This window comes from Crocodylus porosus, unplaced genomic scaffold, assembly GCF_001723895.1.
Source record: "Crocodylus porosus isolate Cpor-Errol unplaced genomic scaffold, CroPor_comp1, whole genome shotgun sequence".
Classification (NCBI taxonomy): Eukaryota; Metazoa; Chordata; order Crocodylia; family Crocodylidae; genus Crocodylus; species Crocodylus porosus.
The window spans coordinates 11,700,236-11,717,465 of record NW_017728907.1 but is presented as its reverse complement, the minus strand read 5'-3'; the positions used below and the strand labels follow the sequence as shown (position 1 = coordinate 11,717,465).

The following is a 17,230-nucleotide window of genomic DNA, read 5'->3' as shown; positions in this document are numbered from 1 at the left end:
ATGTAGCCAAATGTTCTTAGCTTTGAAGCTTGTGCTGTGCTATCATTAGTGATATTTGCATTCTATGTGTATAACAAAATGTTAGGCAAAATGACCGTCATGTCAAGGAAAGAAAGTTCGATAGTTGGGGGTTTTTTTGTTCTTTTCTGGCAGGGGGAGGCAGATTCACATGCTGAGGTTGCTGCAGCATTAATGTGAACATATTGCACATGTTGTAATAAGCCTCCAGTAGAGTAAATGAGCCTAGATTCAATTCCACATTTAAGAAGAACAGGAAACGTTCCCTGTGTGTAGTGTGAACAAACTCATATGGTAGAAACCTTTGATCCTTGCAGGGAGGCATCTTCACAGCAGGGGAGTATAGCTGAAAACATTCCTGTAGCAATATCTTCTGGAGTAGCGCATGCCCCATTTGCCCCTTGGGGATGGGGTTGGGCAGAGGAAAGAGAACCATCTGAAGTAAATTTGGAAGTAGGTGCCATTCCTATTTCAAGATAATTTCTTGATTTCCATAGGTAGAGCTTGAAACTGCCTGCCCTGGCGTATATCATGTTATGCTTTGCTTATGAGGCAGGGATATTATTTTGATCCAGTTTTAGGGTATCTTTACACATGTAAGTGGCGCAGCACGGGGCGCTTTGTTGCTTGCAGTTGTGTAAAGGGAGAAATGCGCCTCAGCACGCAGAAAATGGAGGCGCGCTTTCTTTTGAACTAAAACGCATAAAAGTTGTTAGTTCAGGAGTGCGCTGCCGCCATTTTCTCCACACTGATATGCATTTTGCCACTTGTACAACTACAAGCAAAGCAGCATCATGTGCATCAGCTTGCGTGCAGAGCAGACTTGATTAATCGAGTCTGCTCCAATGCACCGGAGGCATGAAAATGTATGTATATAAATGCCCTTGGATCTTAAATCTCTCTTTAGACTCTGAATTCTCAGAGAGGCAGGTCTTAGTCCATTAAGGACTTTACTTAAGAACAGGATGTTGAATTTGATCCAGAAGTATTCAGGAAACTAGTGGAGTTGGCAGAGCCCTGGGACAATGTTTCCATTACGTGGAGATGTGTAATCTCTGGAAGTGTTTAGTGTTTAACTCCAGGGTAATACTGTGATATGAAAATGGTTGCAAGTGGCTCTGAGTGTATCTGAATCTCTGCAGAAAAGGGAATTTTGGCTGTTGTTGTTTGCCAGGTTCTCTTGCATTACAACTTCATCTTTCAGTGTTTTAAAATTGCTTATTTCCATTAAATTTCTGTTAATACGTGCAGATGTTTCAGTTTTGAGTTGTTTAGCCAAGGATTTGGTAAGGTAATACCTTCATAAAAGGAAGCACTCCAGTTCTTGTATAAATACTACCCAACAACTCTGCATTATAAACTCTGTCCTGGAAGCAGCAGCTGCAAAATGCATCTCTACTGGAAGCATTGCATGCTTGCATGCACACACTAAGTTTTCTGACTGCTGTCTCTTTCAAAGCAGGTAGAAGTGCCTGAAAAAGCAAAGAGTCTTGGAAGCAAGCATCCAGGCAACAGCATCTCTGACACTGTGTCTTATGTAAGTTTCAAAACTCATTCTGTGATGTTCATCTTGGTAGTTTCAGTATTTGGATGTTCTGGACTGTCTGGATTTGTCTACCTTTGGGAGGCCTGAGTCTCTGAAAATGAGAGCTTCCCTAAGGGGGTACACATTGCTACCCAAAGTCACTAGTTACTTTTAAAAAAATCTTTCTGTGTCTTTTGTTCCTTTTGCCAAAGGGAATGAATGAGGAACCAAAAAGTTAGCATTAAGGTGGTGATGTCTCTTTGATACTGAATACTGAAATTCTGAAACTATGTAGAGCTAAGGAGTTTCTTTTGGTGGTCGGCCTCAGCAGCAATACTATTTGCCTTGCTCAATAAAACATGAAGGTGATTGATTTCTATTTATAGCCCATTTCAGATGCATGTAGTGTGACTGAACTGTTGATGAGAGAGAACATTGAATTTTTAGAATTCCAGGCCTTTGTTTCGTACTTCTGGTGCTCCATTAAATTCATACATAATTAGATCCCTGAAATGTCCTGTGAAGGCTGCAAATCATTTCTGCAATTTTTTATGAAATGCAAAACCCTTGGCCTTTGATTTCCTATTGACATGGAAAGCTTTGTTTCTTACAGCCCCATGTCCTCTAAATAGTCATCTTTTATGGTTCTCTCTTATGAATATTTTCTTATAGCCAATTTAAGTAACTTTGCAGCTTTACTGGAGAGAGAAACGAGACCTCTTAGTTAGGACAGGTTGGGAGAGGCTGAATAAATTTCTAGTCTTTAAGAGTATGGTCTCTAACTGCTGTAAGCAGAATTCACCAGGCCTCCTCTCCTAACCAGCTTGGAAAGATAATAAATTTACAACCAGCTGCCAGTATTTTAGCTAGTTTTAGGCAATTCCTGTTGGTGTTAGCCAGGGATTCTGCCAAAAGATTTGTTCCTATTTTTGCTAGTTGGCCTTGTCTTCTGTGTCTCCTTTAGTGTAATAGAAAGCCCTAATATAAGGGAAGAGCATGTATGCTCCAGTCTTTCAGTGGAGAGTGGATTTCCAATTTTAACCTAGCATTTCTTGCATTCTATTTGTTCCTTTACATGGCCACCTCTGGAGAACTCCAGAGACTTCAGTGCAATCCTCTCCATGCATGCCCTACATGGGTGTCTTGCCCCAGGAGAGAACAGGTTCTGCACCCTCTTCTGGGAGCTAGAACCTTTTGCCTCCTTTGAAGTCATTCATTTGCTTCCTCGCTGATGTTGGCAAAAATTCCTCCTTGCAAAAAGCCTCCCCTTTCTGAATTACCTGTCTGGAACCAGCAGGCATGGAGAGAGGTAGGACATGCCCTTCTCCCATCAACCACAGCTACCTGCCAGCATCTTCTAAGGGGATGGTCTTAAGGGTATGGTGCAATTAGCTGATCTGGACAGGCTTGGTAGGTATACTAGCCAGTCACCACAGTGGTGATGGAAGAGGGGGAAAAAAAGGATTCGTAGAGCTCTTTGCATTGGTATGTCTGTTCATAGGAGTCAAACCAGCAAGTGGAGACTCAGGAGGCTGACCTGCCCATGTCAGACATCTTCATCGAGAAGCTCCCACCTAGTGGAAAAATCACAAAGACGGAGTCTCTCATTATCCCTTCCACCAGGTAACTTCCATGAATAGCAGTGACAGCAGGCATGTTATCTGCCAGATACTATGGGATGACAAGGCTGTTCTTCATCTTCCAGACTGTGTCCCTTTGTGTTATGCAGCAAGGACAATTAACCTTTGGCTCTAGAGTGGTTCCCATTACTATAGTCTCTGTGCAGCTCACGCTCTTAATGCATTTATCTACCCAACAACGCCTTGTGATATTTTGCCATTACCCTGTTGTACAGATGGGGAACTGAAGCATTATGTGACCTTTGGCATGTCCCATTGAGTTTGTGGCACAGCATGGAACTAAACCCAGGGCACTGAAGTTCTAGGCTAGTGTCCATGAACAACATGTGTCCCTGGAGGCTGGGTGGGCACAGTGACTGCCCACAGGCGGGTGGCATGCTGGTGGGGAGCTCCTGCAGGTGGCCGCAGAGATGGTGGTGGCCAGGGGGAAGGGGTGGTGAGCACCAACTGCCTACAGGCACCTCCGGCAACATTGGCGGTGCTGCTTTCAGGGGGTGTACCGCCGATCTCAGGGGGTGCATGTGCACCTGTATGCACCCCCTACACATCACCAATGCTAGTGTCTTTAACCATTGGATCAGGCAAGAATGTCTCCTCTATCAGACAGTGAAGTCTATAGAATTGGGACTGCTGGCCTCCCCTCTGTACCTCCTTGTCTCAGCCAGCCATCCTGACTTCAGGTCCTTGAAGGGATATGAAGGTGACCATAGATGGATGGAACAAGTCACCTCAAGACCCATCAATGAGTTATGGGAAAGATCATCCTCAGATCCAGGGACTGCCACTGCCAGCATAGATAGATGGGGCTAAAGGAAGGAGAGAGGAGTCTCTTGAGCTTCTTCTGCCAGCCCTATAGACCCCTGAGATGGGGATTGAAGGTTAGGTCAGGAAACAAGGTGCAAATGCAAGGTTCAGGGAATCAAGAATTGAAGTCATTCCCTGAAACTCAAACCTGGTCTCCTTTTGAAGGGCTGCAGGTTGGATGTCCAAAATTATTACAATAACGTTGGGTTGGGTTTCTATCCTCCATGCAGAGATGAGGGTTTATGAAGTCTCTGGGGGTAGGCAGGACTGCCTCAAGCAGCTTTGTGGGATTGCTGAAGTGCTCCAGCTGTTTGCCGTGGCTTTTATTTCTACTCAGCTGGAGGGGACCAAAGCTATGCTCTAGCTCAATGGAGAAATGGTGTCCTTCTGAAATAAAAGCTATAGCAAACAGCTAAGTTGAGTGTCTTGCCCTTAATTTACCACAGGATACTAAATTAAGTGGGTTCTACTGTAGTCAGGTCTGAGACAAGCCTGGCCCTTAGGTCTAATGGTCACGTCCCTCCTGGCTGACTCTTGGAGCATAGGTGCTCTCCCACCTCCTGTGGGTGCAAACGCCAGCTGACAGGTAGTGGTGGCAGCCCTTTTGTATACAGTGAAGTAAGAGGCTGTTTCACCCTCCAGTTCTTGGCAGGTGGATGTCATAGGCTTCACTGGGCTTTTCTTCTGTGGAGGTCAAGGCCATTTAATTGATGCTGTTTGAAATGCTCTTTTGATATTGCAGCTTAACTGGATGAGCACTATCTATAAACCAGTGGGTGCCAACTGGCACTTTTGTTAGCAGCCTCAGAAAAGAGGCCAAGAACAGAGCATATCTGGGAATCTGAACTTGCCTTTCCTATCCAGAGGTATGATGGTATGACGGTATCATAGGGCTGAAAGGAACCTCAGGTAGTCATATAGTCCAGTTCTTGTCTTTGCAAGTTGAGTGATGCTTTTTTGTAGTGCAGTGTGTGGTAGTTTGTATTGCTGCTTCCTGTATTGGGCCTAGTCTGTGACTAATGGAGACTTTAGGCTACAAGGCTGTGTATCCAAAGGTGTTTGTCAACATTGCATTTTCATGCAGTGAGTTTTTAGTGATAGGTTTAGCTGCTGTTTGTCTAACAGCGTAGTTCAGAGTTGCTAGGGACAGAAGGACCAGTATGGAGTTCACCATAACTTCTGGTGGTGGGGCTTTCTAAGCAAAGTGCATAGTTGTTTGTGATAAAGTAGGCAAACTTCCTTGGCATTGGAAGTGCAGCTTCTACAGGCACACCCCAGTTAACTTTCAGGTAGGAGCTCCAGTGCCAACTGCAGTGTACAGCTGACAGGCTAGGCTTCAGCCTGGACTGCCGAGCCCAAGCAACACCCTGGATATGTATCCAGTGGCTGAATCCTGGGCTGCTAATGAGGCACTTCTAGTGGTACCTAAATTAGATCAAAACCAGCTGGTGTTATGCCTATCTGTACTGCCATCCTGCCTCAGCAGTGTAGGTTAACCTAGAATCAAGAGTGCAGTCTCTTTTAGGGGAAGGATGTGAAAGGGCTGCTTGTCCTCCAGAAAGTCTTACCTGAACACGTAGAAGTACCTTATTTGCAGCTCAGGAAAATGCTTCTGGCAAACAGCTTCTCTGCTGCCCTAACAGAAAGGTGACTGTGCTGCTGCTGCTGTCATTTAGCAGGCCAGAAGGGAAGCAAGCTGGCCGTCGGGGGAGAAGCACTTCTTTGAAGGAAAGGCAACCAGTGAGGCCACAGAATGAAAGAGCCAACAGCTTGGACAACGAGCGCTCACCAGACACCAGGCACCACTTGCAGGTGAGAGATGACCTCTATCTCTTCCCCAGCCTTCCACTATTCGTCTCTTCCCAAAACGTGCCCTACAGCATCCTGTTTTTCACTCCTTACCCAGCCCTGTTCTTGCCTGTTGGATATAAGCCTGGCTCTGCTGCTTCGAGGTGGGGGATGGGCCATTCTCCCATGCCCCCTCCACCCCACATTCCTGCCTTGCATTAATTAACTGTTTTAGATCCACTAGCACTGGGCTGAAAAACACCAGGGCAAATTACAGCAATAAGAAACAAATGACATTTTGAGACCCCCTGAGGAAAAAAAGACTAATATGAAATAAAGGGAATCGATGAGATGCTCTAGGAGGAGAAAGCAAAGTGGAGTGTTCTCAGCAGAGCACCTCCATGCCTCAGACCCTTTTTCAGCCACAGGATTCTAGTTAACGTTGGTCCTAATGAGAGAAAAATAATTGCCACTTATTATTTAAAAATAGAGCCTCCAAAGTGTCTAGTAAAAAAACAAAACAAAAAACCCCAAAAAACAGCAAAGAAGGGCAGGGTAGAAAAATAACTACTGAACCCCTCAAAGCAGAGAGAAGTTATTCAGAGACTGGGTGTAATACTGTGGCTTTGGGGAGATCTGTGGGTGTCTCCCTTAGCATACAGCAGAGCTCCCAGCTTCTGTAACTGGCTCTGATCTGGCATGAAATTCAAAGATTAGTGAAACCCAGTGTATTTCCCAGACCTCTGTAAAGCTGTTGGCTCAGATGTTGGATTCAGCTTTTCCCCATGCTTCATTCTCTGTTGCTCCTTTTTTTTTCTTGTTTTACAGATTCCAAGGAAGACTGTGTATGATCAGTTGAATCATATCCTGATTTCAGATGACCAACTGCCAGAAAATATTATTCTGGTTAATACTTCTGACTGGCAGGGCCAGGTAAATGCAGAAAGACTGATTCTGAACTCTAGGCTTTCCTGTTTGCCAGTCCCTTTCTTTCCTTATACAGGGCAGAAAGAATAGGATTTTGGCTTATGTACTGAACTAATGATTTCCTGAAGTTGTATTTTTTATGTACAGTTGATGGCCAGTAACTGCATTGACAGCATTTATTGGTGGTGTGGCTGCAGGTAGATTTTATTTTTGTGGAAGAACTCTAAAAGCTTCCTTGACTAGTAATGTGAGCCTTTCCTGAAGTCCTGCATCCTTTCCCTTTTTTAAATAATATTCTTTGATTAATAAACTAGGTAACTTTTTGCTCCCTGGAAATGGCTGAAGAGCTCTTCTCTCTATTACACTTTGAAGAAATGCAAGGTGCATTGAAAGGGGTATTTGGTTTCCTGCCTAGGATAGGAGTTAGAGGAAGTGTCTAACTGCACTGGACACGGATTCTACTTGTCCCTGTTGTGAGGTGAAAGATCCAAAGGACACGGTTCTTGTGTGGAAAATAATTGGCATGGGAAAATAGTGTGGAGAGAGATGGGGAAGGTGCCTGGTGGGGGTGAAGTGAAAGGGTCATTCAGATGGTAAATTTATCTTCAGCTACCTGTTACTATAAGCATAAATATAAACACATTTTGAATAAGTCAGTACTCAGTTAAACATTAGGGCACAGTTTCTGAGCACAAGTGAGACTTGTGAAAAGGAACCTGTTATTTTTAGAACTTTAAAGTACTGTACCCGGTACTTCATGCACATCTGTGAATACTGGCTTAGGCCTGAAGATTGCATGTGTGCAATACATGACTCAGAATATGTCATGCCTTTCTGAGCTATTACACTACTGCACATTATTTGGGCAAGAGGGTTGGTTTGTCTTTTTCAGCTCAAATTGTTATTATACAATGGAACCATATTCTTTGCAAGGTTGGATCCCTTGCCTCCTGTGAGGATGAGAGTTTGCAAGCCAACTTGGGACACATACAGCAGTTTCTTGGAACTACTAAGGTGCTTCAGTTGTTTGTTGTGGCCTTTGAATTAAGTCTGTTGCTTCTGTGATCAGCTGTACAGGACCACTGCATTGCAGAATGAAGACGCATCACCCTTTGAAGTAAAAGCAACACAAATAGCCGAGCAAATTGTCCTTAGTTCTGTAAATAAAGTGGGCTGTGAATCATTCCAGTATGAAAAAATCTAGATTCTACTGGGCACCCTTCTCATAAGTATAGCAAGTTTAAAAGACAAAAATTAAAGTGTGATTATGTGAGCTGTAGTTAATGGAATTTGTGTAGTATTGACCTGTTTATGGAGAAGGTTGGTACAGCAATTGTGATCTTGCTCGTGCAGTTGTGGGATGTTGGGTGAAGGAGAGTTCAGCCCTAGTCTTCCACAAAGTAAGAAAAGTTTGAAAGAGTTGAGGCAGATTGGCATCTGGGACTGGCAGATGTAGAGAATTTAACCAGAACCATGGCTGAGCTATAAACACTGAGGGAAAGGAGTCATGAAACTTTTTCCATTGATGCTTATCAGTTTGCTTGGACAGGGCTGACCAGGATGTTGGGGTAAGCCAGGCATGCGGATTGGTGGGGTAGACTGGGAGAGGAAGGTAGCGCAAGATAACCATTTCAAAAGACTAAAACTGATGTTCCTTCTCCAGAAACATGCTTAACATGGGCAAGCCCTGAAGCTATGATGCAGATTTACATTATCCTGGGAGGGATGGTGTATAGTGCACGTTTAGGAGTTAAAGGCTGAAGGCAGTTTGTGAGGTGGAGCCTACTCTTGAGGAAAGCAGCAACATGGGTGTCAAGCAGTGGTGCATACCACCACTCCCCCACCCACTCCTCTAAAATTTGGGGAAGTACAGGAGGATGTCAGTGATGCAGCTTTAATTCCTCAAACTAAGATCTTAAGGAACTGTAGTAGTTCAGAGTCTGAAACGGCTTGTATTTTATGATCAGCAACAGTCTTTGTGGGGAGCATAGGAATGAGGTCACCCTGTTCATGTAGCAGAAAAATTAATTGGGTTATTCTGTGTAAGGAGTCTTTTGATGTCCTGGAGGTTGGGGGATGGGAGGGGGAAGAAAAAATAGGGTCAGTTAGAGACCTGCCCTGAAATTCCACAGCTGTCCCTACTCCCGTGGACACATTATGAAACATCTGATGATGTCTGTTTTGAGCCCCCCTGCTGGTAGAATTGGAGCATCTTTGGAGGGCAGTCATAGGGCCAGCTAGTAAGATGCAGAGATTTCTCTTATAAGAGGCCTGCTGCTTAGGCTGCTACTAGTGCACAAGGTGTTGCAGGGAAATCTGGTCCTTTTTGGCAGAGCTCTTAACCTGTTTTCTTGTTTTCCCAGTACCTCTCAGATGTGTTGCAAAAACATACCCTCCCTGTAGTCTGCACGTGCTCTTCTGCTGATATTCAGGCGGCTTTCAGCACGATAGTCTCCAGGATACAAAGATAGTAAGTTGTGGGGTTTCTGTCGTCTTAGCTGTCTTTCCATATGCAATAGAAAAATGTTTATTTCCTGGCTCCAAACATTGCGATTACTTTAAAGTAATCCAGCCAACATATGCTTAATAAACCCACATGCCACAAAAGAAATTAGTGTTCTAACTAGTAATGTGTATAGCTGAGAGATGCCATCCATCTAGGGCTCATCTAGGTCCCAGAGACCTAGCACATAGGTAATCTCTGGAGTACATCCTGGATATTGAGAGCTCTAAGCCGTTTTAGATCAAGGAGAGAAGTGTGTTCTCACAGCCTGAGCAGCTTTGCAGAATATCCTGCCCAAATGCAAATATCCTCTTCTGCTTTGGGAGATTGTAAAACAACTATATCTGCTAACCTGGTGTGAGATCACTAGCAGTAGACAGAGGTGTCTTTGATTAGTCAGTTGCCAGGTGAATTAAGTTTTATGGCTCAGGACTTGTTTCTTTTGAAGCCCCTCCAGAAGTCAACAAGCAGTGAGTGTATATCTTGGAACACTTACGTTCCTAAACAGCAGAAACACAGCGATGAGTGGACTGCAAGCTTCCTTTCTAATTAATATTGTGTGAGCATACACCCCATAACTATGCAAACACTGAAGTAATCTAACCTTAAAATGTGGTACGAATAGATAACAATAGTTTATAGAAGATGCAGCAAATTCCTGTCTGGGTCAAGATAGCCATCCTGGTCCCTGTTGTAAAAATTTTCCAGGAGAAACTGAGGGTCTCGTAACACTCTAGGCCTGTTAATGTGGGTCATCTTAACTGAGTGCCTTCCCATAACTCTTCCTGGTAACAGCCACTGTCTGACCAGTGCTGCTGTAGTTTGGCCTTGCCATTCCATAAAGCATTCTTCATCTAAGTTGAAAGGGACAAAGGGGACAAAAAAAATGGTATATTGCAAATGCAGCACCACTTGTCTTACTAACCCTCTTAGTGGCCCCATAGGCTGCTGGGATAAATGGGGTGCCCAGATGGGGCTAACCTGTATATTATCATTGAGATTGTTGTATGCATTTTGAATAATTGCTCTTTACTGTCTGGCAGTTAAACTGGATTGATTATACTTAGCAACCTTCTTGATTTACTTTAACATAGATATTTTAGAAGACAATTGAATGTGTTTTCTCTCTCTCTTTTTCCTCTATCTAGCTGTAACTGCAATTCTCAACCTCCAAATCCAATTAAAATTGCAGTGGCTGGAGCCCAGAATTACCTCAGTGCTGTATTGAGGCTCTTTGTAGAGCAGCTGTCTCACAAAACCCCAGACTGGCTCAGCTACATGAGGTTTTTGATCATCCCGCTAGGTAAATGTATGGCACTGTTATAGATAGGTGAATAGGTAAAATGTAATGCATGCCCTCTGGAATTTCCTTCAAGATGTCTCACTCAGTGGCTGGTTGTTACGTGAAACAAACGTTGCTTTGCTCCTATTAATTGCTTTCCTGGTACAGTTATAAAATTAGTCTTTGGATTTCTGCAATCAGAAAGTAAAGTCTTGCTTGAAAATTATTAGTATTCCATATCAAACAAAGGAATGAAATCGCCATCTTAGCAAAAGCAGTGCTGTGTTGTAGTGTTTTAATCATAGTTGTATAAAAATGTACCTGTTCTTCTTGCAGTCACTTACACAACTGCCATAGAAACTTCACTGCAGTGAACAACTATCATATTTTCTTCTTGAAGAACAGTATTCTGAAATCTGCACTGGAGGGGCATTTTGTCTGCCTAGGATAGGAGTTGGAGGAAGAGACTATCTAACTGCTTGTGGACTGGATTCTACATGTCCATGTAGTGAAGTGAAGGATCCGAAGGGCATAGTTCGAGTGTGGTAAAGAATTGGCCTTTTGGCTCAGATCAAGTGTAGAGCTCAAAATGTTGGTCAGACGGTAATAGGGGCCACTGAGTTCAGTTCAGGGCTTTGTGCTTTATTTTCTTAATTCCAGACAAAGTTATGACTTCCTTAATTGGAAACAATCCTTTAAGTCGCTAATATTTTTCTTAAAGGGAAGGGGGGGAAACAAAAACTCCAAGTGAGCTCTGAAACTGCTGATTTGATAAATCATTAAAACTATATATATAATTTTTGCCTGCCTTTCCACATTTATTTCCACTTTGATTGTTCAGAGCTCCAATATGAAGTTGGAGATAGGCCTGTTGAGAGTCTCTGGGTTGGAGTCAGAGGGGAAAGCAGCAAGGGTGATGTCGTGCTACGGGTCTACTATAGACCACCAAACCAGGAGGAAGCGATGATGAGGCTTTCTTCAAACAGCTAGCGGAAGTTTCCCGATCACGGGCCCTGGTGCTTATGGGGGGCTTCAGTCACATTGACATCTGCTGGGAGGACAATACATCAGTGCACAGGCAGTCCAGGAAGTGTTGGGGATTTCCGGTACAAGCTTTGGGTACAAATACCCTTCATCAGGCTGAGGAACCAGTCTGCAGTTGGTCTGTGCTCTTTCTGGATGGGTATTTGTACCCGAAGGGTTGCAGAGAAGAATTTTTCCACTTTGAGTTGGTCTAATAAAAGATATTGGATTTATCCAAAGAACCTTGTCTGCCTGAACATTGACAGAGATTTTGTTCAGGACTAAATGTGCTATGGAATGAAACAATGCTACTTGGACCATTGTGATGAGCCTTTATCCTTTCTTTTTTATTAATTCCTGGCAAAGTGGAAGAACAAAAGAGAATCTGATTATGCAAAAAAGGTGATATTTGGGCTACTGTCCTTAATAGAGGGCTACAGTGATAACTTAAGGAGAGCTGAAAAGGAAATAGTTTTCTGTGTCTCAGTCTTTCAACAATCCTGTTTGCTTCTATGTAACTGAAGTATGCTGGAACTTGCATGACCCAACAAAGGCTTTGACATGTAGTACACTGTTATGCAAGTTCTTCTACAGGGAGGCATTAAGTCCTTGGAGGTTCTTTTGGAGGGACTTAATGGATTACTGACTCATGACTTTGGCAGTCTTAATTGAAAGTTTGGGTTTATCTGATGAAAGAATTGGAAGCACACAAGGGTAGAAAGTCATTAGAGAAGCTATGGAACCTTTTCATCACATAGCCAACATAGGTCTTTTGTATTTAGACCAGGTAGTGTTGGGTACCAGAGTGGAGAGAGGTTAAATTATGACCAGTGGAAATTTTTTATTTTTACGTTCTGTTTTTATCTAGCATGTTTAAAATCAGCTTTCTAGTTAGTTGCATCTGTTTGTAAAGGAAGTTGTAGCATCTCTTAACTCAGTTTTGGAAAATGTTTACATGCCCTGGAATTCAGGACTGTTAAGTCCAGAACGTAATTCTTAAATGTCCTGTCTTCCCGCTTAGCAATAGTCAACCAGTTCCCCGGCCAAAGCAAAACTGAAAGTACTTAGGCTGAGAGCTGAAAAATCAAGTTAGTGGCTAAGTGTCTTTCAGGGCTCACAAAGGAGTATCAGACCTGATTTTGGGAAATGGTGAAGTTGCTTAGTGTTTGTATGCTTGGTTTCTAGTAGAACTGCACCTCCTCTTCTCTGGACCCTTGTTAGCATTTTCCCTTGTCTTCCATTTAATAACTTTTGTGGCTTTTTTTGTCTTTATTTTTCCTCTTCCCCCTTCTCCCTATTGAGTGTTTTCTGAGCTGAAGAAGATTGTACTCTTCCATTCTGTCTCAGACAGCTATGAAGTAGAAGACCTAAAATTTGGAGGGTAAAGGAAGCTGACTTCTCTGAGTAAAGAAATGAAACCTACTCAGTTAATTATAGCAGTTTTCAGGACAGGAGCCTTGATGACCTGTGAGAAGGAAAGAAGGACTTGATTTGGATGCTGTTCTTCAAATAATTTGCAAAATTCCTGCTGACTAAACTGGAATCAGGAGTTGAGTCAAAGGGTCTTAACGTTTCAAAAGCATTTCATTCCTCAGCAAATTTCAGCTCTGTCTCTGGTCTTTGTTTTTGTGTGTGGTGTTGGTTTTTTTGTGTTTTTGATCTGCTTTCACTTAAGTGTTGGGACATGTTTTTGGGCTGCTGAAGGGAGTTGAAATAAAACAGTGTTTCCACTGCTGGAAAATAATATAGGTCCAAGAATATTTGGTCAGGACAGCAGGGGTTATATTTTGTGAACAGTGTAGAGAGGTTTGTATCACCACAACATTAGTTATTGAGGGAAAATGATAGGGTGTGGATATCTCTGCATTGTTATTGCAAATTGGGTACTAACTATCTGTTACACTGTCTAGTTATTTCTGTAGCTGTACAAGATACAAATCTCTTCCAATTAATTCCTGAAAGTTGTTATTGGCTAGGATACAGAAAAACTTACGGGGAGAAGTTGGATTATGCTGAAAAACTGGTGTCAAACATACTACCTGTGAACTGGATCTAACCTGCAGAGCTGGGTCATCTAGCCCATGGACTCTTGTCCTGGCTTGGGCTGCAGTAGCAGTCGACATTCTAGCAAGAGCTGGACTGCTGGCAACCCCAGTGGCACTGTGGGCAAAGGCCCTGCCACTGGCCAGAGCCCTGTGAGAACAGGCCACTGGCAACCCCAGCAGCACAGTAGGCTCTTGCCAGGGTGCTAGCTGCTACCACAGAAAGTTTTATTGTGACCTGCAGGCACCTGGAAAGCAGGAAATGTGGCCTTCCAACTGATTTGAGCTTGACATCCCTGCTTAATGGGAGCTGCAAGTCCTCAGCGTCTTGGGGCGTCTGTCCGTATTCAGAAATCTAAATTAAAGTACACAAGTCTGAAGTAATTGGTCTAACTTGCTTTTTGTTGCAACTAAAGAAATAGACTCATGGAGTGTCTCGTGTAGTTTGGCCTCTGAAATAAACTCCTAACAGTTGTGTGTGTTCAGTATTTTTTAGTAACAGCTGGCATTTTTTTTCTTCTTAGGATCTCATCCTGTAGCAAAGTACCTGGGCTCTGTAGATTATAGATACAACAACTTCTTCCAAGACTTAGCCTGGAGAGATTTGTTTAACAAACTTGAAGCACAGACCACTGGTAAGCCCCTTTTATCATACCTAGATTGCAATGGAGCAAAGAACTGGAGTGAGTTAAGTTATTTTTAGAAAGCTGCAGGTACATGTCAGGGGAACAAGTTTTAATTCTTTAAGATGCAGTTGATTTCTTCCTTTCACCAGCTGCTGCAGCAGCTATTTTTCTGAGTCCTAGAAAACACAAGCTCACTTGTGGGTATCAGTAGGGTTCTAGTTGTGGCCTTGGGCAACCGGTGCCTCCTGAGTTGAAAGGAGCACTTGCTGCCCCCCTCCCCCCCAGCAGACAGTCAGTGACCAGGGAGACCCCTTTTGGCCAATCCTGTTCACTGGGGACAGAGAGTCCTCCCACGGCTGATCCTGCCAATCCACAAGTGGCAGCAGCATGCCACTGGCACTTCCAGATTAATGCAATTGGCTGTGGGGGGGACCATTTCTCCTGGCACCTCCACTCCCCGGCTGGTGCTTCTGGAGGGGGGACCGGTGCTCTGGCCTGCCCCACCCTGCCCGGGAGTGCTTGATGTTGGGGTGCACGAGCATGCTCAGGGGGTACACGTGCACCCCCTACTCATTGCTATTGGTTGTGGCAGTATGCAGCTCAGCATGAACTAACTTGCTCAACTTTTTAAGTGGTTAATGCAGCCTGTATTCTGCTCTGCTTTCACAGCTAGACTGCTACCAATTGATACCCAAGATGGCTTTGATATCCATACCCGATAGACCAGCCTCTGCTGTATAGCTCAAGTTTAGGGAGAATGCTGGAACTCTAAAATTAGGGAAAGAGGTTGCTTCTGATTGGCTTTTGAAATATCTGTGCCCCAGTTTTTTCTTATTGGCTCAAACTTTTAATCAGAGTTTTGAAGTCAGAACACCTTCTTTTTCCTATTTAAGTTGGTGTCTGTTTGATCAAAATACAGCTCAAAGGAAAATTCTGCTTTCAAACTTAATTCGGGAAATTTTGACTGACAAGATGTGTATTTAGTTGGAAGCCATGCACTGTGCTGCCACAATTGTTATTCATGAGTGCAAATGGCTAACGAGGAAGCTGACTAACCTGCAAATGTTATGCCAGTAGACTCTCCTAATTAGTGTTTTTTGTGCTTAAAAAAATGCATCTCATGTGGAATCTGTATATCTGGCGCACACAGGTACTTTATGCTAAGGTTGTAGAAGGAAAAGCAACGGTCCTGTAACATGTAAGCACAGGTATTGCATGACTTTCCATTTTACCAGCCCAGGGAAAGAACTCCTAAAATGTACTTCATATGCAGAGTAGGATTTACAAAGATTTGTGACTGATTTTGATTTGATCACATTGTTTTCAGAATGTATTCAAAGTCATGTGCATTAGCTCTACCTAACCATTTTGGTCCAGAACTATTAGGGTAAATGTGGTGGGGTTTTTTAGCTGCTGCTTTATAGCAATAGGAGGATATTTCTTCAAAGAAATCTGTGGAGAACTACTTTTTAAAAGTGGCTGCTGTTTCTCACTGGGATTTAAATGTCTTCTATTTAATATCTTGTCCTTTTTGCAAGGGCTTACTGGAAGTGAAACCTTCCAGAAAGGACACTGCAATTGTAAATAATGAGGAAAGTGGCCAAGTCAAGAGGGCATTTTACCTGAGGCCACCTTTGGCCTCAGTATCTGATACTTTAAGAAGATGGAAGTCCTTTTGAAAGAAGGTAGTTCCATGTCAACCTCTGAAAAATCTTTCCATTATGAAGAATCTCAAAAATGAACAGGAACCTTCCTCATGTAGTCACTGTAGGGAAATTCAATGAGTTTTAACCATCTGAAAAGTCTGAATACGCATGATTTCTGTACTCAGATCCTGTTAGTTTGGGGAGGATCTTTTATATCCTTCATATGCAACTATAGCTGAGTTCCTGCCTTTAAGTGCAAGACTGTTCAGCCTTCACTGGGGAATCCCAACTGGCACTGCCAAAACAGCAGTCTAGTCTAGCCTTTTTTTGTTTCTCTGTGAGAGGACTCAGCATTTAGGGCTTTTGGTTGTCCCTTTAGCTGACAAGTGCTGCTTGTCCTGTAGGACAGATAATTTTATACCCCTTGGTGGTAACATCTTGTCCACCATCTACTTGGCAGAAGTCCTGTGTACTGCCTTGAGGCAGGAAGAAACTTTACCTGCTCTGTATTAACTCAGTCACCACTCAGCACTGGTGTGTAACTGTGCTGTCAGGGAAGAGAAAGAGCAGAGTATTAGCACTCTTTCTCCCTCTGTCATCATCTTGGTGGTATCCTGTTTTGAAAAAGAACTTTCTAAATGTGGGTCCTTCCCCTTTTTTTTTTTTTTAAATCTGGCATGTGACTGACTGGAAGTGTCCCCCTTTTGATTTGTTTTTTGCAATGGATATTAGTCTTGCATGATTTAAGTAACTGCTGGTGAAAATTGGCAGCATGCGTTAATCAAGGATAGTCCTTGCTCTGCTACTGTCTTTGTTTTCATTCTGTTGCAGTTCAGGACACACCTGATATTGTCTCAAGAATAACCCAGTACATAGCGGGGGCAAACTGTGCACATCAGTTGCCGATTGCAGAAGCAATGTTGACGTACAAGCAGAAAAGGTATGTTGCTAAAAAAAACAGTGGCTTTCAAAATGTCACAAGAACCAGTGATGGTTGGGAGCAAACCACTTCACTTTTTGGTATATGTTGGCTGCCTTAAATTTAGTCTCAAAGAGCAACATGCAAATATGAAAGAGGAACATTGTATTAGTTTGGCAAAGGCAAATCAGGAACCATTCCAAAAAGTGGTACTGTGTTTCCATGTAAACATTTTGAGTGATCAGCAGACAGTAAATCTAGAACAACAGTAATCCTGCCTTGCTTCCTTCAGTATAGCGGATGTAGCTGAAGAGGAGAGAGTTTGAGGTGTAGAGGGGTGGGGGGTAGATCCTATGTAGCCTCAGGCGAAAAGGAAACAGTAGTTTCATAGTTTGTAGGGGGGGAAGGGACCTGAGCAGATCATCAAGTCCAACCCCCTGCCATGGCAGGAAAGAGTACTGGGGTCAAATGACCCCAGCAAGGTGAT

The 17,230-nt window shown here is 43.3% G+C and overlaps 1 protein-coding gene across 1 annotated transcript in view; it reads left to right on the top strand.

Annotated features, from left to right (window-relative positions):
* Positions 1-17,230, top strand: part of PACS2 (phosphofurin acidic cluster sorting protein 2) — a 107,760-nt gene that overhangs the window by 42,598 nt on the left and 47,932 nt on the right. The window contains exons 12-19 of the mRNA XM_019530574.1: positions 1,481-1,555; positions 3,045-3,166; positions 5,631-5,799; positions 6,604-6,708; positions 9,066-9,172; positions 10,354-10,508; positions 14,077-14,187; positions 16,656-16,764. Of these exons, the coding sequence (XP_019386119.1) occupies positions 1,481-1,555; positions 3,045-3,166; positions 5,631-5,799; positions 6,604-6,708; positions 9,066-9,172; positions 10,354-10,508; positions 14,077-14,187; positions 16,656-16,764 (953 nt within the window). The remainder of the gene's footprint in view (positions 1-1,480; positions 1,556-3,044; positions 3,167-5,630; positions 5,800-6,603; positions 6,709-9,065; positions 9,173-10,353; positions 10,509-14,076; positions 14,188-16,655; positions 16,765-17,230) is intronic.